The sequence below is a fragment of the Dendrobates tinctorius genome, unplaced genomic scaffold (genome assembly GCF_039654945.1).
Source record: "Dendrobates tinctorius isolate UK_male_01 unplaced genomic scaffold, ASM3965494v1 ptg000211l, whole genome shotgun sequence".
Lineage (NCBI taxonomy): Eukaryota > Metazoa > Chordata > Amphibia > Anura > Dendrobatidae > Dendrobates > Dendrobates tinctorius.
This window is the reverse complement of record NW_027361878.1, coordinates 4,106,810-4,130,205: the sequence shown is the minus strand read 5'-3', so window position 1 is coordinate 4,130,205 and position 23,396 is coordinate 4,106,810. Positions and strand designations below refer to the sequence as shown.

Below are 23,396 nucleotides of genomic sequence, written 5' to 3'. Positions count from 1 at the left end.
AGGGGGAGAGAAAGGTGAGATGAGTGCAGTCGCAGACTTGCGACTGTCTGCAGCTTCTGAGATACCTGAGACAATAATACACAAATTCAATGAATAGGGGGAGAGAGAGGTGAGATGAGTGCAAATGCAGACTTTGGCCCCAAATCAAGACCAGTGATTTTCTCACTGCTCTTGAGACTTGATGAGAGGGCATGATAAAGTCAAATGCTCCTGTTTCATGAAGAGGTGCACGCTTCTTCATTAATCTGAAGAATGTGATGAGTGGTATTCGCCTACGAGCGCCACGTTAGAATCTTACTCCTGTCAGGGACTGAAGTAGATTTCTGGCTTATGTAATGTCACAGCCTGTCATGAATAAGATGAGCTGTGGCATCACACCTCTGATGTGGCTCCATCCTGCACCAGCTTTGCTCATTTTGGACTTAAGAAAGGTTCACACCAAGACCTGAAATGTCACCACAATGGGCTATTAAAAGTTAGGTTTTTTGCTAATTTTTCAGCCTCTATTATTACTTTTGATAGATTCGCCAATACCATGTAAATGCAACATTTTGGTTTTCGAACAATTTCTGAGTCTTTCTGATCTTGAGGTCAGTTCAATATTTGTTTGAGAGATGAAAATGTCGAATTTACACATTATGGATGAAAACAAAGATTTTTTCACTTGAAATTCCAGGAATGCTTCTTACTTTGGTAGATAGAAAGACAGAGAGAAAGAAAGACACAGGCTTGGACTGGCCACAGGAGAACAGGTGAATCCTCCGGTGGGCCCCTGTGCAGTACTTGGCACTTGAATCGCTATGTACAGACAAAAGAGCATCTTATTCATTTACCAATCTACCCCATTCATTGTTATATAAAAGATAATGTCACATTTGCATTTAGCTGAAAAGTAGGACCCTGGAGTTGGTTACTGGTGGCACCTCAGTCCAGTCTGGCCCTGGACAGACATAGATAGATAAATAGATAGATCAGATGTTGAAAACATCACTAAAACTTTTATTTCCTAAAAGACTTAAGGGTTAAAGGATATAATAGGTTAGATACTTTGAATCTTTGGGACAATGGGATGTGCCATGAGTACACACAGTCTGGGATGCAGCCAAGTCATAGGCAATATAAGCTGTGCTAACTAGAGATCTTTGCTTTGCACAGCAAATATGGTCCTTTCAGCTAAAGGTCCAGCAAAGCTATGGCTTTGGATATGGATATTCTGTTGGTGCAGTCATATTGGTAAGTATAGTTTATTATTTCAATTTCTTCCAATGCCAGTAACACACACCTACAGAAAACTTGAGAAAGTTATACATAATATTATGAAAATACTGTAGGTACTTTAATATACGACAAAACAAAGTAGGAAAATGAGACAGACACTTGATGGAGTACCAAGCTATCACACTAACATGATTCAAATATCTAATGGTCCATGAAGAATAAGACATGATTATAATTAATACTTTATATAATAAAAATGAATATATTGCTTCGAGTGGAGGGGTGTCCTGACAAAAGGCTCATCAAACTATGATATAGAAACGGTCTATAAAGGAAGTAATTATGGTAAATAAAGTAGCAAGTGCCACCATAGTGCCAGAATAATGGTGATCAGGAAAAGACAGGTTGTTGTTGGTCCATGTTTTATTGGTCCAACATAATAGTCTGTTGGTCTCTGCACCACATCTGGTGTGTGATCCCCCTTGGTTCAATATATGTTTATATTATGGTCATTTCTTACTCTTAACACACTATTATATATGATTCATGTTCTTATTTTCTCCCTCCAGAATTGTCACCGTTCCATCATGTGTCTCATTCCCAAATTTTGTTCTATTACATAATAAACTACTATGTGCTAATTGTAATATTATAACATTCTTGCTCTTGGTTTCTGTAGGTGCGTGTATTAGACTTTTGGGCATATGGTATACATATTTTGCACTATGACCCTGATTTATCAAGCAGTGTTTGACAAAATTCTTGCAGAAAACTGCTTAAAATGTTAGAAATGTCACTAAATTTGCATTAATTTCTTTGTGGACCGAGTGGTCCGTACGAAATCATGGAGACATGTCCGAGTGTTGGATCAAACATGGCAATGAAAGTCTACGGGTCCATGTACGACATGGACAGCAAGTGAAGTTGTCTGGCACCTTTCACTTCCGTATCAGCAGGTGAGAATCGCCGAGGATTTGCTCGGGGGCCACACTCGATCAACAGTTATCATTCATGTTTCGATCCATTGCAACGCTATAGGACACTTGAATGATACCTGCTGATCGTGGATCCTTCTCGGCTGCTATGTGCAGAAGCAAATTCATCGGTGCGCCTCAGCACTTGATTCAGAAGTAAAGGGCATGGACAGCACCATTAATTGCCATATGTGACAAGCTATTGAAAATGTGCATAATTTCATAGCACAATAACATATTATTTTCCTAATTTTGTAATGCAAATTTTGTACTGAATCCAGTATTAAAGGGAACCTGTCAACAGAAAAAATGCTAATAACCTACAGATATGCAGTTAATCTACAGGTCAATAGTGTTGTGAACCTGCCTGATGTCGGCACTTAGACTCATGCTGCCGAGAGGAAATTAACTTTACTCCTCCAGTTAGTGTTCTCTCACAGGCTCAGCACCGAAGTGGGTTCAGTCACTTCTCTGTGTATAGAAAGAGGTGGCTATAACTCTGCCCCTGGCACTGACTGACAGTAGGTCAGCATTAGGATCTGCTGCAAGTCACTGGAGAGTTTGAGCCGAATATCATTTTACTGTGATCCAATTCTCTTGGCTGAGAGAATCGGATCACAGATGCAGAGAAAATGGAAAACTTAGCTTCATAGGCCTGTTTCACACTTCAGTTTTTTTGTGTCAATTAAAATCCGCCAAAATGGCGGAAAGCGGATCCGTTGCTAACTGATGTGAACGGATGGCACGGGACCGTTTTTTTGGACGGATCCGCTGAATGAAGAATTTTAAAGGAACCGCTGCCCGGGAAGGGGAGAGAGAGAGAGAATTTTTTCCGGGTTAAATTTACGGCTGACTTCATTCCTCCGGGCATGCGCACTATAAAAATGCGGATCCTGCAGCAAAAAAAACGCTACATGGTCCGTCCAGGCATCTCGGTGGACGCAAAAAAACGCATCCAACGGATGACCATCCGTCAAGATCCACCGGTAATGCAAATCAATGGGGGAAAAAATGGATCCGCCAAAAAAAATGGCGGATCCGTTTTTTTTGCAAAAACGGCGGATTTTGACTGATGGTCACAAACGGAAGTGTGAAACAGGCCTTAACCACCTCTATTGTCTGCGTAAGTTGGGCAGGACTCGGATGACATATGAGCACAGCCTGATGTTTCACACGCACCCATAAACTTGAATGTGTGCACTTGATCTGCATCGGCATGAGAAAGAACATACATCTGCACTGCCCCATTGAATAACATTGGTCTGAGTGCTATCCAATAAAACATCGTATAGCACTCAATACCAACAAAACATGAGCAGCAATGAAAACACATTCTAAAGACACACTCTAAGATAAATCTACAGGGTGGGCCATTTATATGGATACACCTGGGTGGGCTGACTTCAAAATGGCCACCATGGTCACCACCCATCTTGAAAAGTTTTCCCCCTCCCATACACTACTGTGCCACAAACAGGAAATTGATATCACCAACCATTCCCATTTAATTTAGGTGTATCCATAAACCGTAAATGGCCCACCCAGGTCTAACCTTACAAATGGCCCAACCTGTATAAACCAACACAAGAGACAAGAGGGCAAAACAAGTCTCATAAAATATAACATTTTATTAATAAAAAAGTTGAAAAACATACATGCGACAAAAACAGAAGGTCCCTACAAATGGTACCAGTACACAACAGCAATATAGAAAATGTAACATTTTGAAAAAGAAGTAAGATGGTTAAGAACCTACAATAAATACTCCTAGTCAAAGATCTTGGAGCTATGACTATTCCTAAAAAGTTTGGAAAGAAAATAAAGGTTAGCAAATACTTAGATGTAAGTGGTATGTCCACTATGGGGATAGAGTGAATGTGCACTGGTTCTCTATCCCCTATGAGCGTTTCACCTATAGCTTCATCAGGGGGCATATATAATTATATATTAATAAAATGCTTAGTTTATGAGACTTGTTTTGCACTCTTGTCTCTTATGTTGGTTTATCGTATAGCACTCGTCTGAGCATACGCTAGTGATATCTGGCTACAGCAGCAATATATTATACCTAGGTTTAAGGGCCAGTAATATATTATGCCATGACAATTGTCAACTTCTTTATATATGCGGTTTTTTCAGTGCTCCAGTGGTAGCATTTAGCTACAGTTTGAAGTGTATTAATAGTGGGTTTTGGGCACAGAAGCCATATACACTCACTGGCCACTTTATTAGGTACACCATGCTAGTAAGGGGTTGGACCCCCTTTTGCCTTCAGAACTGCCTCAATTCTTCGTGGCAGAGATTCAACAAGGTGCTGGAAGCATTCCTCAGAGATTTTGGACCATATTGACATGATGGCATCACACAGTTGGCGCAGATTTGTCGGCTGCACATCCCTGATGCGAATCTCCCGTTCCACCACATCCCAAAGATGCTCTATTGGATTGAGATCTGGTGACTGAGGAGGCCATTTGAGTACAGTGAACTCATTGTCATGTTCAAGAAACCAATCTGAGATGATTCGAGCTTTATGACATGGCGCATTATCCTGCTGAAAGTAGCCATCAGATGTTGGGTACATTGTGGTCATAAAGGGATGGACATGGTCAGCAACAATACTCAGGTAGGCTGTGGCGTTGCAACGATGCTCAATTGGTACCAAGGGGCCCAAAGAGTGCCCAGAAAAAATTCCCCACACCATGACACCACCACCACCAGCCTGAACCGTTGATACAAGGCAGGATGGATCCATGCTTTCATGTTGTTTACGCCAAATTCTGACCCTACCATCCGAATGTCGCAGCAGAAATCGAGACTCATCAGACCAGGCAACGTTTTTCCAATCTTCTACTGTCCAATTTCGATGAGCTTGTGCAAATTGTAGCCTCAGTTTCCTGTTCTTAGCTGAGAGGAGTGGTACCCAGTGTGGTCTTCTGCTGCTGTAGCCCATCTGCCTCAAAGTTCGACGCACTGTGCGTTCAGAGATGCTCTTCTGCCTACCTTGGTTGTAACGGGTGGCAATTTGAGTCACTGTTGCCTTTCTATCAGCTCGAACCAGTCTGCCCATTCTCCTCTGACCTCTGGCATCAACAAGGCATTTCCGGCCACAGAACTGCCGCTCACTGGATTTTTTTTCTTTTTCGGACCATTCTCTGTAAACCCTAGAGATGGTTGTGCGTGAAAATCCCAGTAGATCAGCAGTTTCTGAAATACTCAGACCAGCCCTTCTGGCACCAACAATCATGCCACGTTCAAAGGCACTCAAATCACCTTTCTTCCCCATACTGATGCTCGGTTTGAACTGCAGGAGATTGTCTTGACCATGTCTACATGCCTAAATGCACTGAGTTGCCGCCATGTGATTTGCTGATTAGAAATTAAGTCTTAACACACAGTTGGACAGGTGTACCTAATAAAGTGGCCAGTGAGTGTATACCTAGGTTTTAGGAGCTTGTCCAGTCTAAAACTAAAAGTCTGCAGTTACTCTGTGTGACCGCAGATTTGAGAATCCTCACATTGCGCACACTGCTGTGCGGATTCTTCAAAGCTGGCGATTGGAGAGAAGGGGGACGTAACCGCAAGTAGTCGAGTTTGTAAAATGTATTTTTTTACTTTGTTAGAAAGTTTGAAAAGGCTGCAGCAATCTTTCAGGATTTCAACGAAATTTGCAAAACTGATTTTTATAGGGGCCCATTCAATATTGAAGTGAATTTCGGTGACCTACAAATAGGAATAAAAAATAAAGTGATGTCATTTTAAAAACCGCACCCCTCAACATATTCAAAACTGCTTTCAGGTAGTTTATTAACCCTTCAGGTGCTTTTCAGGAATTATTGCCATTTGGCATGATAGGAATGAAAAATTGTATTTTTACCACTATAATGTTGCAAAAGTCTGAACAGGTTACTAGAGAAGTCAGATTCCTAGGCCGTTACTTGGCGTGAATTGCCATGTCGAACTTAAGGACCACACAATCATTATCTCGAAGTGTCAATGGAGTTAAAGACAAAACCCCCACCCTCTGTTAACCATCTAGATCAGGGTTCCCCAACTCCAGTCCTCAAGGCCCACCAACAGGTCACGTTTTCAGGATTTCCTTTGTATTACACAGGTGAAGCAATTATCACCTGAGCAATACTAAGGAAATCCTGAAAACATGATCTGTTGGTGGGCCTTGAGGACTGGAGTTGGGGAACCCTGATCTAGATACTGTAGTCACTATTGACAGCAGCATCTAAGGCGCTAAATGGTCATCGTCAGAGTCAACACCGATCATGACTGATGCGACAGGGTGTCAGCTATAGTGTAAGGCCATGTTCAGCATTTAGTCAGTATTTGACATCAATATTTGTAACCCAAAACCAGGAGTGGGTGATAAATGCAGAAGTGGTGACATGTTTCTATTTTACTTTTCCTCTGATTGTTCCTCACCTGGTTTTGGCTTACAAATGCTGATGTGAAATACTGACCAAATATTGAACGTGTGAACGTGGCCTCAGTTAAAAACTGCTGAATTTTCACCCATCAGGGAATGCTATTCACATATCTGATGTCAATAAAGAGACGTATCGGTGGTCACTAATGGGTTACATTGATTGACAGTTTTGACATTTCCAACATTTGCCAGACTCCTTATGAGAATGAGAATACGAGTAACATGAGAAAATGGCTTTAGTCTAAATATTCTTCACTATGACATAGAAATGGCTACATCCTGCCCAGTAATCCACCACTTCAACCAGTTATTACAGTTTCAGTAACATTTATTTTAATCCTTCATAGGTGCACAAATAATAAGCGTTTTTTTCATAGACACAACATTCCCACTACCTCCATTAAAGCCCGTCTGTTGTATTTATACTGTTTCTTTCAGCTTAACTGAGAGCTGTATTAGTGTACATCTAGTAAGTTCCTCCAAATGGTGACTATCAACAGGTGGAATGTTACAAAGAAGGATCTTTAGGGGTGCGTAACAGAAAAAGAAAGCTCTTATCACTTCAACAAAATATTAGGAAGTTATTTACATTTTGGACCTATTTAAACAAAACAAAATGGTTGTAAAAATCAATTTTAATCATCAAGGGTGTACTCATTATCCCCTGGTCTTCCCTATACTAGCACAAAAAATGTCACCACCCATGGACCATCTTTTATAGAGTGTACAAGGTTAGCTATGATACTAATACGAGCACACTAAATACAATTAGGGTCAAGTAGAGGGACTGTCCTAGTTTTAGCAATAAAAAATAGTACACCGTGCACCTCTTTTTTTAGATTAAAACCTGGCTGGTATTTTGGTACTTTGGATAGACAGTTGCCTAATTGATGTACAAGGATGGGTTACATTCTAAATGGAAATAATTAAGAAGGTACAGAAATTACTTGCATTTCATCACTTCAATCGTTCTCTATGGAATGCTAGAAATAGTGGTGTAATTATTTATCCCTAATAATACCACAAAAAAGTGATGACAACCACTCCATTCCAACAAGTTATTTTAGAACCCCATTCTTCCCATTGGTAAGGGTCCCAATCTTCAAACACAAAAAAAACAAGGGCGCACCAAGCCAATAGAGTCTTATATGATGGACAATCTAGACAACCCCTTTAAGGTACACTTACACTGCCCAATTATCAAATAGTGTAACCAATATGCCAATCACCCAACAAACCAGCAAAAAGATCATACGTTTGGTGAAATGATCCTTTGGTTCTCTTAAAAAGATAAACATGACCTTTGCTGCCAAAAATAATGACTGCCTATGTGCACTGAATAATTTACTACTGATTGTTCTATAGGCAAATTAAAAGCAGTCTGCTACATACTAAATATATAATGTATACAATGTGGAAAATAAGTATGTGATACACTGCCGATTTTGCAACTTTTGTCACCTACAAAAAATGGAGAGGTCTGTAATTTTTATCATAGGAACAGTACACTTCAACTGTGAGAGACAAAATCTAAAACTAAAGCACAGAAAATCACATTGTTTGATTTTTAAATAATTAATTGGCATTTCATTGCATGAAATAAGTATTTGACACAACAGAAAAACAAAACATAATATTTGGTACAGAAACCTTTGTTTGCGATTAAAGAGGTCAGATGTTTCTTGTAGTTCTTGACCAAGTTTGCACACACAGCAGCAGGGATTTTGGCCCACTCCTCCATAAAAAATCTTATCCAGATCTATCAGGTTTCAAGGTTGTCACTGGGCAACATTGAGTTTCAGCTCCCTCCAAAGATTTTCTATTGGGTTCAGGCCTGGAGGCTGAGTAGGCCACTCCAGGACCTTGAAATGCTTTTTACCGAGCCACTCCTTAGTTGCCCTGGCTGTGTATTTTGGGTCACTGTCATGCTGGAAGACCTACCCAGGACCCATCTTCAATGCTCTTACTGAGTGAAGGAGGTTGTTGGCCAAAATCTTGAAATATATGACCCCATCCATCCTCTCTTCAATATGGTGTAGTTGTCCTGTCCCATTTGCAGAAAAGCACCCTCAAAGAATGATGGTCCCTCACCATGCTTCATGGTTAGGATGGTGTGGTTGTACTCATCCTTCTTCCTCCAAGTACGACGAGTGGAGTTGATATCAAAAAGCTCTATTTTGGTCTTATCTAACCACATGGCCTTCTCCCATCCCTCCTTTGGATCATCCAGATGATCATTGGCAAACTTCAAACAGGCCTGGACATGTGCTGGCGTGAGCAGGGGGACTTTGCGTGCCTTGCAAGATTTTAAACCATGACGGCATAGTGTAATATTAAAGGTAATGTATGAGACTGTGGTCCCAGCTCTCTTCAGGTCATTGACCAGGTCCTCCCTTGTAGTTCTGGGCTGATTACTGACCTTTCTCAGAATTATCTTTCCCCTTCAAGATGAGATCTTATGAATCCCTAAACCGAGGAAGATTGACAGTCATCTTGTGTTTCCTCCAATTCTAATAATTGTGCCAATTGTTGTTTCCTTCTCACCAAGCTGCTTGCTTATTGTCATGCAGCCCATCCCAGCCTTGTGCTGGACTACAATTTTGTCCCTGGTGTCCTTAGACAGTTCTTTTGTCTTTGCCATGGTGGAGAAATTGGAATGGAATTGATTGAGTGTCTGGACAGGTGTCTTTTATACAGGTAGTGAGTTCAAACTGGTACCATTAACACAGGTAATGATTACAGAGAAGGAGGGCTTCTTAAAGAAAAACCAACAGGTCTGTGAGATCCAGAATTCATGCTAGTTGAAAGGTGATCAAATACTTATTTCATGCAATAAAATGCAATGTAATTACTTAATCATACAATGTGATTTTTTATTTTTAGATTCAGTCTCTCACAGTTGAAGTGTACAAACAATAAAAATTACAGACCTCTCAATTCTTTGTAGGTGGGAAAACGTGCAAATACTTATTTTCTCCACTATATATGGAGAGAGAGATACAGTACATGATCTCATTAACTTAATTATGATTGTTTTGGCTGTAACATGGTAGCAATGAAATATAAACTGCATGTATTGTATTCTAGGAATTGCGATGCTTGATCCAATGATGCCAACCCCAGCTCCAATACGTAAGTATCCCAAAGCTAAGACTAAAACTTAATAAATATATATATATATATATATTAAAAAAAACTTTCTCCCATGCACAGTATTATGACCCTACAGTGTCTTCTACAAAGCATTATGTCACAAACAAAATTCCCATCAACAGTATAGTACCCTCATAGCCCCAACACGGTATGATGTCCATACAGTTTTCCCCCGCAGTATGATGATTCCCACATCTCCCCAACACAGTAAGATGGACCTCTTAGTTCCCCAGCACAGCATGATGAACCCCACAGCCTTCTACCCATCACACAGTATGATGCCCACAGAGTTCGCCCAGCATTATGATTGCTTCATTGAATGATGACCTCTGCACAGTATGATGCCCCCTTGGTTCTCACACTCCACCCAAAGTGCTGACAGAATGTGGAGTCAGGATACACACAGCAGGTGCCATCTAGTGATGTAAGGCACAGGCAGAATACTCCTGCATGGAGCCAACAACTCATAGTCCACCATTTTTTAGTGGCCACATGGTCTGCTTCTATTAACAGTACACAACTAAATCCTGGACCAATTAGTATGCATGATTGTGTGAAATTACCTCATTATGGTTGAAGTCAAATTTTGCCAGCATATGACCAAAGCAATATTTTCAAGGTAAGATCATGTCACAATGTTTTTTTCTAAGAATAAATATTCTTTAAAAAGACGGTCAAGGACTTGTATAGAGTGACTGACTAGTCTGATGAGGTCCTCGGCAAATTTCTCTCTGCAACCCTACTGCTGCTTGACAGATCTCTTCCTAAATACACGTGAAACAGATGGGATGCCCTCGCACACCCAGGGCAGCGGGGTACTCGGTACCGGGTCGGTGTCAAGGCGGGAATGTGTCACAGCAGCGGTGACCCGGTCCATGGCCCTGGGCACCCAATATCAATGGCAATGATGTTAATGGTGTTATAGTTTATTAGAATAGTTCGTGACGCCACCCGTGGTGTTTGGCAAGTAAGATGTGGAGCCAACGCTGCATGCAGATCCGCTGGGACTGATGGTGTGGTGCAGCAAAGATGGTGTAGCTCCCCACAGGTGGAGCTGTAGTCCCAGGGCAGTGTAGGTGAAATGGATGAGGAGAGGCGCAGAATGGTATAGATGCTGGTACCCAGGTGTAGTGGTGCGGGAATAACTGGAGGACACCCGAGTATGTGGTTCCAAAGCTTTACTCACTGTTTGCAGTTCACTCCACTGCCTCCGTACTGTGTTCTCCAGGTCAGGGCTCCAGCCAACCTCCAGGCAGGATAGGATTCTCCCTTCCACACTCCGCCAACATGTACCTTACTGAACAACTCCTCCAATGCGCCTTTAGGTGCGAAGCACTCCAGTACTTAGTTACCCTGGAATGCCTCTCTCTAGGTGTTCCTAGTCTTTACTTGTATGACAGACAGCTGTAGCCTGCTTCGGGGACTCCTCACTGCGTCCTGGCTCTCTATTCAGTTGCTGTTGTGTCCCAAGTCTATGATGGGAGCAAGGCATTAGCGGCTCACTACTCCTCCGGTGTCTGTTGCCGGACATAAAGATCCAATCAACCTTGGGGACCGGGCCCCGGCCTTTGCGCTCTCTGGACTGGAAGGGTTCGCTATCTTTCTTCAACCAGCTTCCTACCATCCTTCTATTCTCCTTCATTCCGATCTCTTCTATCTCTCTTATGGAAGGTTAGGTTAACAATCTTATCAGTTTCTTTCTCTGGTCTTTCTTGTGCCAGCAGCCCAGATCACTGGGACCTGCTGCAGCACGTCCTTCAGACACCTATCTTCCCTCTCCTCTCTCCTCTAACCAACCAACTAACCCCTAACTCTCACTCTTCCCACTCTTTTATATCATCTCACTCCACCCGCCTCCCAGCACATCTCGTGTTACGAAGCAGGGTTCCATGAGGGGTGCTCTGCTAACCCCCAGCCTGAAGCTGTTAGGTGGCCCCACTGAATTATCCTGTGTGTGGAATGCAGGTGTGAAGCATGGTTAGGAATTCCCACCTTACCTGGATGGTGGGACACTGCACCTTAGGAGAAGGTGCAGTAACTCTGTTGCGACTGAAGCCTCAGGGGCGCCACATACCCCCCCGTTAAACACAGCACGTCCGCGGGCTGTAAGACAACAAATGTACAATACAGGAACACACAAAAATTTTTAAATGCTATTCAACAATACTTATCTAATCTTCCTAATGTAGGAGGCACATTTCTTAAACATTACAAACAGGTTAACTACCTATCTTAGTATCAAAAATTTACTTAAGTGCAATTCCTAGTTCAAAGTGCAATTATTCTTTCTCTCTCTTTCTACTGGACGCAAGACACTGACCATCTGTACTTGGCCAGTCACCTGTCACTTTCAATTCTTCAGTCTTTATTCAATTCTCACATTCTATCTCAAAACTTTTCTAATTCCCTGTATCAAATATTCTATAAAAGACATTTACTTTTCACAAGACACAACATTATCAAATACGTTATCATAACACATTCAAAGATTCTTGCAAAGTGCTGAACACTGCTCCCAGCCGGGATTTCTTGCAGTGTCCCTTGAGGTAGACATCATTCTTCAAAAAGTGTCCATTGAAAAACATCATCTTCGCAAAGAGTCTTTATATGTAAAACCAAGAAAGGGCACCTAAAGAGGTGCAACTATTTACAATAAAAGTTTTTGGATCAATCAGTGTCTATGATCTCCACAGTTCCATTTCAAAAACAGCGCTGCCAATCAAAAACTGGGCAACATGATGAACAAAAAGGAAAAGGCACAACTGGTGCAACAAACCCTCCTGGGTAACGAGATTTGGAAAATTATTTTTCTTCTACTGGTGATCCCCTCCTGGGGTTCTGGAAGCTGAACTGGAATTGTTCTCAGAGGTGGTATCTTCGTCCCGTTGACTACTTGCTAGCCACTTATACTCAATCTCCCATAGAGAGGGATAGGGACTGGTGGGGCCCAGGGAAAGGGCCATGGAGATTTCTACTGTCTGCAGGGATATGGGTCCCTCCAGTTCCATAGGAAGTTCAGGAGATGGTGCCGCCAGCCAGGAACAACTTGATCATCCCCCCATAGGCACTGCAGCCGGGGATCGTCGGCGAAGGTCAGTGGGCCATTCTTATCTGTGGGTTCCGCTCCCAAAACCAGGGTCAGACCGGGGGTAGCAATCATACCTGGCGTTTCCAGCCGCGGTTCTGGCTTTGGTTCCTCGTGGTAGATGGCAGCAGCCGCAACTCCCAGAGTGACTGGTGGAGTAGGCCGCAGTTGGATCCGTGCCGGGACCAGGCTGGTCTCAGCTGGGGTTGACGGCGGAGGCCGGTGCCACTGTGCCCGGTCTAGGCGGAGACGCGGTCCCAGTCCTCCATTCTGTTCCAGAGCCCTCATGTATCTCCTCCGGAAGGGGCTCACCCAATGACAATATCTGTTGTGAGGCGGTGGCGGACGCAGCTGAGGATGAATCAGCGGTCGCAGCCTCCACGTAGGCGGCATAGGGGCGAGTCACTTTTCCCCTCCCTGTTCTTCTGTCTTCTCATCTGCTTTCATCATGGCGTTCTGGCATTCTTCCTCTTGCTCTGCCCTTCTGCTCACCACTGGCTTCCTCTGCCCCTCCTTCCGGGGGCGGCGTCTTCTTCCAGCGCCTCCATACCAAGCCAGTATACGAACCCCTCGAGGGGTGGGCCATGCATCAGTCACATAGTAATTCAGGCAGGGACGGCCCAAGACTCTTCGCGGTCTTTTCTTAAGACATCCCATCTCTTCACTCCCTTCTTCTCCGCGCCAGCGGCCATTTCTAATGTCCATTTTACAGTCTATTAAATTTGGTCTTCTGCACATTTTCAAAAATTGTAAATCCAAGGCACACAGAACCCGATGGCATCGGGTCTCATCATCCTGTTCGTGACACCAAAATTGGGACGCCCTCGCACACCCAGGGCAGCGGGGTACTCGGTACCGGGCCGGTGTCAAGGCGGAAATGTGTCACAGCAGCGGTGACCCGGTCCATGGCCCTGGGCACCCAATATCAATGGCGGTGATGTTAATGGTGTTATAGTTTATTAGAATAGTTCATGACGCCACCCGCGGTGTTTGGCAAGTAAGATGTGGAGCCAACGCTGCATGCAGATCCGCTGGGACTGATGGTGTGGTGCAGCAAAAATGGTGTAGCTCCCCACAGGTGGAGCTGTAGTCCCAGGGCAGTGTAGGTGAAATGGATGAGGAGAGGCGCAGAATGGTATAGATGCTGGTACCCAGGTGTAGTGGTGCGGGAATAACTGGAGGACACCCGAGTGTTATGATTGAGTCACCGTAGGAGGCAAAAACAGAAATGCTAGCTAGTCCTGGAAACCAGAGAAGTTGGCAACTATCAGATTGCAGACCCCTGAACCTATCAACACAACTAGCAGTAGCCGTGGGGGGTTCCTACGATGACCTAGACCCCTCGATCACAGACGGAGAGATACATAGGCCTAAAGAAGGAAAGGGGAAATCTAACTGCCCCAGAGCAGACCCCAAAGCAATAGGCAGCCCCCCCACATATAATGACGGTGAAGCAAGATGAAAACAATTACACAGACAGAAAGACAGGCTGAGCAAAGACGGGGCCCAAAAACTACCTAGATAGGAACGGATAGAAAGGCTGCTGTCTGCAATCTGCCAAAACCCTAACAGAGACAAAAGCCAACAAGCTGATATAAAAATGGCCCTGAAGCAACTAAGCTTCAAAAACTAAATCAGCACTCAGGTACTTTCAGAAGACAGAGCTCTAGGAACAATGCACACTCCAGCAGGGAGTGGCAGAATCCAAAAAGCAAAAAAAACAAAAATGAACCTTAGATGCAAAAAGGCAAAACAGAAACTTAGCTTTAGGAGAGCAGGAATCAGACTGGTGTCCAAGAGTCCACAGAGAAATCACCCGCAGGGCAGAAAGGGCGTAGGCTGCCTTAAATCCAGTCAGTGACTCCACTCAGCCAATCGTCTTAATTAGTCCCAGGTGCCTGATAATAAGGCTCACTACCTTCCTTCACTAGAATAGGGAGTTCACCAGGCCACAGTGACGGAGGGGAAAATGAACTCACAACAGTACCCCCCCTTGAGGAGGGGTCACTGAACCCTCAACAATGCTACCAGGGCGATCAGGGTGAGCCCGATGAAAGGCACGCACCAATCTCTTGGCATGAATATCAGAGACAGAGACCCAGGAATTATCCTCCTGACCATAAACCCTTCCACTTAACCAAATACTGGAGTCTCCGTCTAGCCAGACGGGAATCCAGAATTTTCTCTACCTCATATTCCAAGTTACCTTCAACCAATACAGGGTCCGGAGGTGCCACCTCAGGCACAACTGGCTCAACAAACCTCTTCAACAAGGACTTATGGAACACATTATGGATCTTAAATGTGACAGGAAGAGCCAAACGAAAAGAGACCGGATTAATAATCTCCAAAATCTTGTAAGGTCCAGTAAATCTAGGCTTAAACTTAGGAGAAGCCACCTTCATAGCAATATTTTTTGATGATAACCACACCATATCACCAATCTTAAACTGGGGGCCAATGGTCCTATGTCGATTGGAAAACCGCTGGGCCTTTTCCTGGGAGAGAGACAACTTATCCACCACTTGGTCCCAGATCTGGTGCATTCTCTCCACCACAGTGTCAACACCTGGGCAGGCAGAAGGCTCCACGTGCCCTGAAGAAAATCGAGGGTGAAAACCAAAGTTACAAAAAAAAGGTGACATCAAAGTGGCCGAACTAGCTCTATTATTTAAAGCAAATTCGGCCAAGGGCAAAAATGAAACCCAATCATCCTGATCAGCGGAAATAAAACATCTCAAATACGACTCCAAGGTCTGGTTTGTTCTCTCTGTCTGCCCATTGGTCTGAGGGTGAAAAGCAGAGGAGAAGGACAACTGAATTCCCAACTTGGAACAGAACGTCCTCCAAAATTTAGACACAAATTGAACTCCTCTGTCAGATACAATGTTCTCAGGAATCCTGTGCAAGCGAACCACCTGTTGCAAAAACAGAGGCACCAACTCAGAGGAAGATGGCAACTTAGGGAGTGGTACAAGATGAACCATCTTAGAGAACCTATCACAAATCACCCAAATAACAGTCATTCTTTGAGAGAAATGAAATCCATTGAAATATGGGTCCATGGCCTCCTGGGGACCGGCAAAGGCATCAACAACCCACTAGAGCGAGAACAAGATTTAGACCGGGAGCAAGTCCCACAGGACTGCACAAAATTCCTGACATCATGAGACAAGGTGGGCCACCAAAAAGAGCGACTCACCAGATCTCTAGTACCAAAAATACCTGGATGACCAGCCAATGCAGAGCAATGAACTTCAGACATCACTCTCTTCTTCCACTGGTCAGGAACATACAACTTTCCACTGGGGCAACACTCAGGTTTGTCCTCCTGGAACTCTTGCAGAGCAAGTCTCAAATCGGGCGAGATGGCAGAAAGAACTACCCCTTCGCCTAAGATGGTGGCAGGCTTGGTCACCACAGGAGAATCAGCAAAGAAACTCCAAGAGAGGGCATCAGTCTTGACATTCTTAGTTCCAGGAAGGAAAGAGACCACAAAATCAAAACGTGTAAAAAACAAGGCCCACCTAGCCTGTCTAGGGTTCAAGCGTTTAGCCGACTCTAGGTAAATCAAATTTTTGTGGTCAGTGAGGACCACAACTTGATGTTTGGCTCCCTCCAACCAATGTCTCCACTCCTCAAATGCCCATTTCATGGCCAACAGTTCCCGATTCCCCACATCATAGTTACGTTCAGATGAAGAGAACTTACGGGAAAAGAAAGCACAGGGATTCATTTTAGATGTTACAGGATCCTTTTGGGACAACACCGCTCCTGCACCAATCTCAGAAGCATCCACCTCTACCTGGAATGGGAGTGAGACATCAGGTTGCCGCAGAACCGGGGCGGAGATAAATCTACGCTTCAGCTCCTGAAAGGAAGCAACAGCCTCCGGAGACCAATTCAACACATCTGCATCCTTCCTGGTCAGGTCAGTCAATGGTTTGGCAATACTAGAAAATTTTGCTATAAATTTCCGATAAAAATTAGCAAAACCCAAAAACTTCTGGAGGGCCTTCAAAGAAGTGGGCTGAACCCAATCATAAATGGCCTGTACCTTGGCCGGGTCCATTTCAATAGTTGACGGAGACAAAATAAATCCCAAAAAAGAAATTCTCTGTACTCCAAAAAGGCATTTTGATCCTTTGACATACAGAGAATTCTCTCTCAAGATCTGGAACACAGTCCGAATATGTTCCACATGAGAATCCCAATCCTTGGAGAAGATCAAAATATCATCCAGATAGATAATCAAAAATTTATCGACAAAGTCTCAGAAAATATCGTTCATGAAGCACTGGAAGACAGAAGGGGCATTAGTGAGCCCAAAAGGCATCACCAGGTACTCAAAATGTCCCTCCGGAGTATTAAACGCCGTCTTCCATTCATCCCCCTGCTTAATGCGGATAAGATTATACGCCCCCCTGAGGTCAAGCTTGGTAAACCAGCAAGCACCTCTGACTCTAGAGAATAGATCCGAAATCAGGGGTAACGGATACTGATATTTAATAGTAATTTTATTGAGGGCACGATAATCAATACAAGGCCTTAAAGAACCATCCTTCTTGGCCCCCCCAAAAAAAAACGGCACCTAAGGGTGAAGAGGATGGTCTAATATGACCCTTCTCCAACGCCTCCTTAATATAGGACCGCATAGCCTCGTGCTCTGGTACAGATAAATTGAAGAGCCGACCCTTAGGAAATTTACACCCCGTGTTTAGTTCAATTGCACAGTCATAACTCCTATGAGGAGGCAAGGACGCAGACTCATTCTCACTAAATACATCATAGTAGTCCGCCAAATAGTCAGGAACCTCATGCGACTGAGGAGAGGTGGAAAAAAACGGAGCCTCACTAAAGGTACACCGGCAACCCCAACTCACCACAGACACAGACTTCCAATCCAAAACTGGATTATGAATCTGCAACCAGGGAAACCCCAGAACAACGGCATCATGCAGACCATGCAACACCAAAAATCTGCAATTTTCTTGGTGGTCTGGGGCGACCCGCATGACCAACTGGGTCCAAAACTGAGGTTTATTTTTAGCCAGAGGGGTAGCATCAATCCCCCTCAAAGGGATAGGCGTCTGCAGAGGTGTCAACGGAAATCCACAACGTTTAGCAAAATCCAAGTCCATTAGGTTTAGCGCTGCTCCCGAATCCACAAAAGCCTTGGCGGAAAATGTGGACAGGGAACAGATCAGAGTAATCGCCAAAAGAAACTTAGGCTGAATCCCACCAACAGAAAACGTGTGTGCAAAGCGTTTCTCACGTTTAGGACAAACAGAAATAACATGTGAGGCATCTCCACAGAAAAAACACAGCTTATTACACCTTCTGAATTCCTGACGTTGCGCCTTAGACAAAACTCTATCACATTGCATAGGTTCAGACGTCTGTTCAACCGGTGGCAAAACCTCTCGTGTAATCCTGCGTTCACGTAAACGCCGATCAACCTGAATGGCTAAAGACATAGAATCGTCCAGACCAGAGGGAACAGGAAATCCCACCATACTATCTTTTACGGCTTCTGACAAACCCTTCCGAAAGAGAGCAGCCAAGGCACTATCATTCCAGGTAGTAAGGACCGCCCACTTTCTGAACTTTTGACAGTACAACTCTGCAGATTCTCGACCCTGGTTCAATGCTAACAGGGTCTTTTTAGCCTGATCAATAGCATTAGGTTCGTCGTACAGCAACCCCAAGGCTTGAAAAAATGCGTTCACATTAGTCAGAATAGGGTCATCTGGATTCAAAGAAAACGCCCAATCCTGGGGATCGCCGCGCAGCAAAGAGATGACAATTTTAACCTGCTGCGCGGGGCTCCCTGACGAGTTAGGCTTCAAAGCAAAAAATAATTTACAATTATTTTTGAAACTCAAAAATTTAGATCGATCCCCAAAAAATACATCAGGTGTGGGGATCTTTGGTTCAACAGCATGTGAAGAGCAAGATAGGCAGAAATTCCTCGCACTTCAGCAGCGAGCTGCTCCACACGATCAGACACTTGCTTTATCTCCATTGAGAGAAAAAAAAATTCCCCCTATGGCCTCAGAGATATAGAGGAAAGAATATACACACACCTTTTTTTTTTTTTTAAACACAATTCTTTCCTGCTATTGAGTACCCCAGGATCTGCGGTTTGGCGAGTGATTCTGTTATGATTGAGTCACCGTAGGAGGCAAAAACAGAAATGCTAGCTAGTCCTGAAAACCAGAGAAGTTGGCAACTATCAGATTGCAGACCCCTGAACCTATCAACACAACTAGCAGTAGCCGTGGGGGGTTCCTACGATGACCTAGACCCCTCGATCACAGCCGGAGAGATACATAGGCCTAAAGAAGGAAAGGGGAAATCTAACTGCCCCAGAGCAGACCCCAAAGCAATAGGCAGCCCCCCCACATATAATGACGGTGAAGCAAGATGAAAACACTTACACAGACAGAAAGACAGGCTGAGCAAAGACGGGGCCCAAAAACTACCTAGATAGGAACGGATAGAAAGGCTGCTGTCTGCAATCTGCCAAAACCCTAACAGAGACAAAAGCCAACAAGCTGATATAAAAATGGCCCTGAAGCAACTAAGCTTCAAAAACTAAATCAGCACTCAGGTACTTTCAGAAGACAGAGCTCTAGGAACACTGCACACTCCAGCAGGGAGTGGCAGAATCCAAAAAGCAAGAAAAACAAAAACGAACCTTAGATGCAAAAAGGCAAAACAGAAACTTAGCTTTAGGAGAGCAGGAATCAGACTGGTGTCCAAGAGTCCACAGAGAAATCACCCGCAGGGCAGAAAGGGCGTAGGCTGCCTTAAATCCAGTCAGTGACTCCACTCAGCCAATCGTCTTCATTAGTCCCAGGTGCCTGATAATCAGGCTCACTACCTTCCTTCACTAGAATAGGGAGTTCACCAGGCCTCAGTGACGGAGGGGAAAATGAACTCACAACACCCGAGTATGTGGTTCCAAAGCTTTACTCACTGTTTGCAGTTCACTCCACTGCCTGCCTCCGTACTGCAGTGTAGGTGAAATGGATGAGGAGAGGCGCAGAATGGTATAGATGCTGGTACCCAGGTGTAGTGGTGCGGGAATAACTGGAGGACACCCGAGTATGTGGTTCCAAAGCTTTACTCACTGTTTGCAGTTCACTCCACTGCCTCCGTACTGTGTTCTCCAGGTCAGGGCTCCAGCCAACCTCCAGGCAGGATAGGATTCTCCCTTCCACACTCCGCCAACATGTACCTTACTGAACGACTCCTCCAATGCGCCTTTAGGTACGAAGCACTCCAGTACTTAGTTACCCTGGAATGCCTCTCTCTAGGTGTTCCTAGTCTTTACTTGTATGACAGACAGCTGTAGCCTGCTTCGGGGACTCCTCACTGCGTCCCAGCTCTCTATTCAGTTGCTGTCGTGTCCCAAGTCTATGATGGGAGCAAGGTGTTAGCGGCTCACTACTCTTCTGGTGTCTGTTGCTGGACATAAAGATCCAATCAACCTCGGGGACCGGGCCCCGGCCTTTGCGCTCTCTGGACCGGAAGGGTTCGCTATCTTTCTTCAACCAGCTTCCTACCATCCTTCTATTCTCCTTCATTCCGATCTCTTCTATCTCTCTTATGGAAGGTTAGGTTAACAATCTTATCAGTTTCTTTCTCTGGTCTTTCTCGTGCCAGCAGCCCAGATCACTGGGACCTGCTGCAGCACATCCTTCAGACACCCATCTTCCCTCTCCTCTCTCCTCTAACCAACCAACTAACCCCTAACTTTCACTCTTCCCACTCTTTTATATCATCTCACTCCACCCACCTCTCAGCACATCTCGTGTTACGAAGCAGGGTTCCACGAGGGGTACTCCGCTAACCCCCAGCCTGAAGCTGTTAGGTGGCCCCACTGAACTATCCTGTGTGTGGAATGCAGGTGTGGAGCATGGTCAGGAGTTCTCACCTTAGCTGGATGGTGGAGCACTACACCTTAGGAGAAGGTGAAGTACCTCTGTGGCGAATGAAGCCTCAGGGGCGCCACACAGACCTATCAATGAACTGGACGTGTGGTAGCAAAAGCCGATCAGGGATCCAAGTAGAATTATCTGGTCTTTCTCTTAAGTCCTTGCATGGCTTTTCAAAGTTTCTTTATTCTGAATTGCCACAATATTTCAGACTAAACCATACCTGACTACAATCTCGCAGATAGGTGCTGATTCATGCTGGCCGTCGTTTGGGAAGCATAAATTTAATGACAGGTTCCATTATAATCATACCATTCTAACAGCCTGGAGCTACCATTGCAGGGAGCAGAGTATCTTAATGCATAAAGTCTATATGGATTAATTCAATGTACAACAGGTGTCCGTAAGTCTCCTCTAGTTATGGCTACAGGAATCCATAATATTTTATTTTAAATATATTTCCATGAACATGATTTCAAGATCTGTATAAAGAAACTAACAATTTATATAGTTTAATATTTTTTAAAAGTAAAAAGGGGTGAGGAAGAGTAATTAATGAACTTTACCATTCTTACCTTATAAAACTCATTAGCACCCCATGTCTCATATATGCGCATACCAGTGATGTCAGTTTATAATGAACGTCACATCTGAGGTCTGTGATTGGCTGTGAGGTCAAATTTCAGAGAATTGTGATATTGGAGTGTTATAATGCACTGGACAGATCAGGAGCAGGTGGGGAACCAAGAAAATGCAAAGTGAGCATTTCCAAACGATAGCAGAATTTTAGCATTTTGGAACTTTCAGTGGAAGTCTTCAAGCAGAGGCTGGACAGACTTCTGTCTGAGATGGTTTAGTGAACCTTGCATTGAGTAGGGGTTGGACACGATGACCCTGGAGGTCTCTTCCAACTCTAACATTCTATGATTCTATCTTCTTATTGCCTTTCATAGTTGTTGGAATAACTACTTTAATTATGTTGTAAAATTTATTAGTTTTCTATTCTGGAGAGCTTTAGGATTTTGCAGATGCCAGCATAATTCTTTTATTGTTCAGTGAAATGGCACATTATGTATCTACTGTGTTTCTTATACTGTATATTGTCTATAGATTGATTCGTTGTGCTCATTCTGTTGCTTATAACATTGTTTTTCATCAATGCAGCGCAATTCACAAGCCACAGTGGACAAGTTTGTAGCACATGGGGAAATTACCACTTCAAGTCATTTAATGGCGATATCTACTACTTTCCTGGAACTTGCAATTACTTATTTGCTTCCCATTGCAAAAGCAACAGTGAAGACTTCAACATTCAGGTCCGACGCAGTGTGGAATATGGCAGTCCTGTAATAACTCACATCATAGCGATTCTAGATGGAGTGGTGGTAGAAATCAAGAATAAGGCTATTATGTTGGATGGACTCTTGTAAGTTTTTTCTTTTACTTCTATCACTTTCTATTGTCCCTATGAAATGTTTACTGATTAAACTGTTCTTGTAGGGTGACAGAGCTCCCAGCTGAGAAGTCCAGGGTTCGAATTGACAAACTAGGCGACAATATCAAGATCACAGTATCCAATGATGTTTCTCTGATATGCAACAAAGAAGACAGTCTTCTGGTAAGTGAAAATATGTTTCTCTATACATTTTGCAAATTGTCTCTTCAGAGAGGAAGAGGACTAGAACTCTAGTGCCACCTATTGGAGGTAGCAATCCTAAAAGTCAATGTTGACCCTTTAACGAGCCTAGTTACATGACTTAGGATAAAAGCCAAGCCAGAATCTCCATTTGCAGACACTGTGTTTCGGGGTACTGCCCCTCATCAGTGCAAAGTGGGAGAAGATCTGGTTTGGCTGTGAGAGAGGCGTCTGACCGATATCCAGGAAGTATCATTTCTCCTTGCGGAGAATAACATGCTAAGCATGTCAAGGTGAGGAGACTTTTAGGATTGCTACCTCCAATAGGTGGCACTAGAGTTCTAGTCCTCTTCCTCTCTGAAGAGACAATTTGCATAATTAGCATATTTCCCAGAGGAGCATTGTGGCTTTAAGTCTCCTCACCTTGACATGCTTAGCATGTTATTCTCCGCAAGGAGAAATGATACTTCCTGGATATCTATACATTTTGTATAGTACTTCACACTATCATCATGCAGAGAAGTAATCGAAAAAGGGAATACTAAACCAGTCTATTCCTCTCATTAAAGGGAATCTTTCACCCACTGTAACACTTTTCAGCTATCACTATGGGCATACAGGCAATAGAAATGTTAATCTCATCTTACCTATATGCCTTATAATTGCTGTCTAGATGTGGAGAAATAGACTTTTATTTCATTATGGTAATGATTTCTTCCAGGCTTCGGGGCGTGGGGTGCCTGAAAGAAATCCCTGCCTCTGCTCTTCATTATACTATCTCCCCCCTCCCATGCACATCACAATGACCTGTGATGTGCAGTTGTGGCACTAGAATCCTGTGCAGGCTCCCTGCGACAATCTGTGCCTCTTCATTCTCTCTTTGGTCAGTGTATTCAGCGCTCTTGTGCACCGGCGCCCTGCACTCGCGCAACAGTCTGTGCCTCTTCCTTCT

General features: G+C 43.9%; 1 protein-coding gene across 1 annotated transcript in view; it reads left to right on the top strand.

Moving 5' to 3' along the window:
- The first annotated feature begins 1,099 nt into the window (after positions 1–1,099).
- LOC141058202 (mucin-5B-like) overlaps positions 1,100–23,396 on the top strand; it is a 240,773-nt gene continuing 218,476 nt past the window's right edge. The window contains exons 1-4 of the mRNA XM_073554349.1: positions 1,100–1,233; positions 9,715–9,759; positions 21,973–22,234; positions 22,309–22,426. Coding sequence (XP_073410450.1) covers positions 1,161–1,233; positions 9,715–9,759; positions 21,973–22,234; positions 22,309–22,426 — 498 coding nt within the window. The 5' untranslated portion in view covers positions 1,100–1,160. The remainder of the gene's footprint in view (positions 1,234–9,714; positions 9,760–21,972; positions 22,235–22,308; positions 22,427–23,396) is intronic.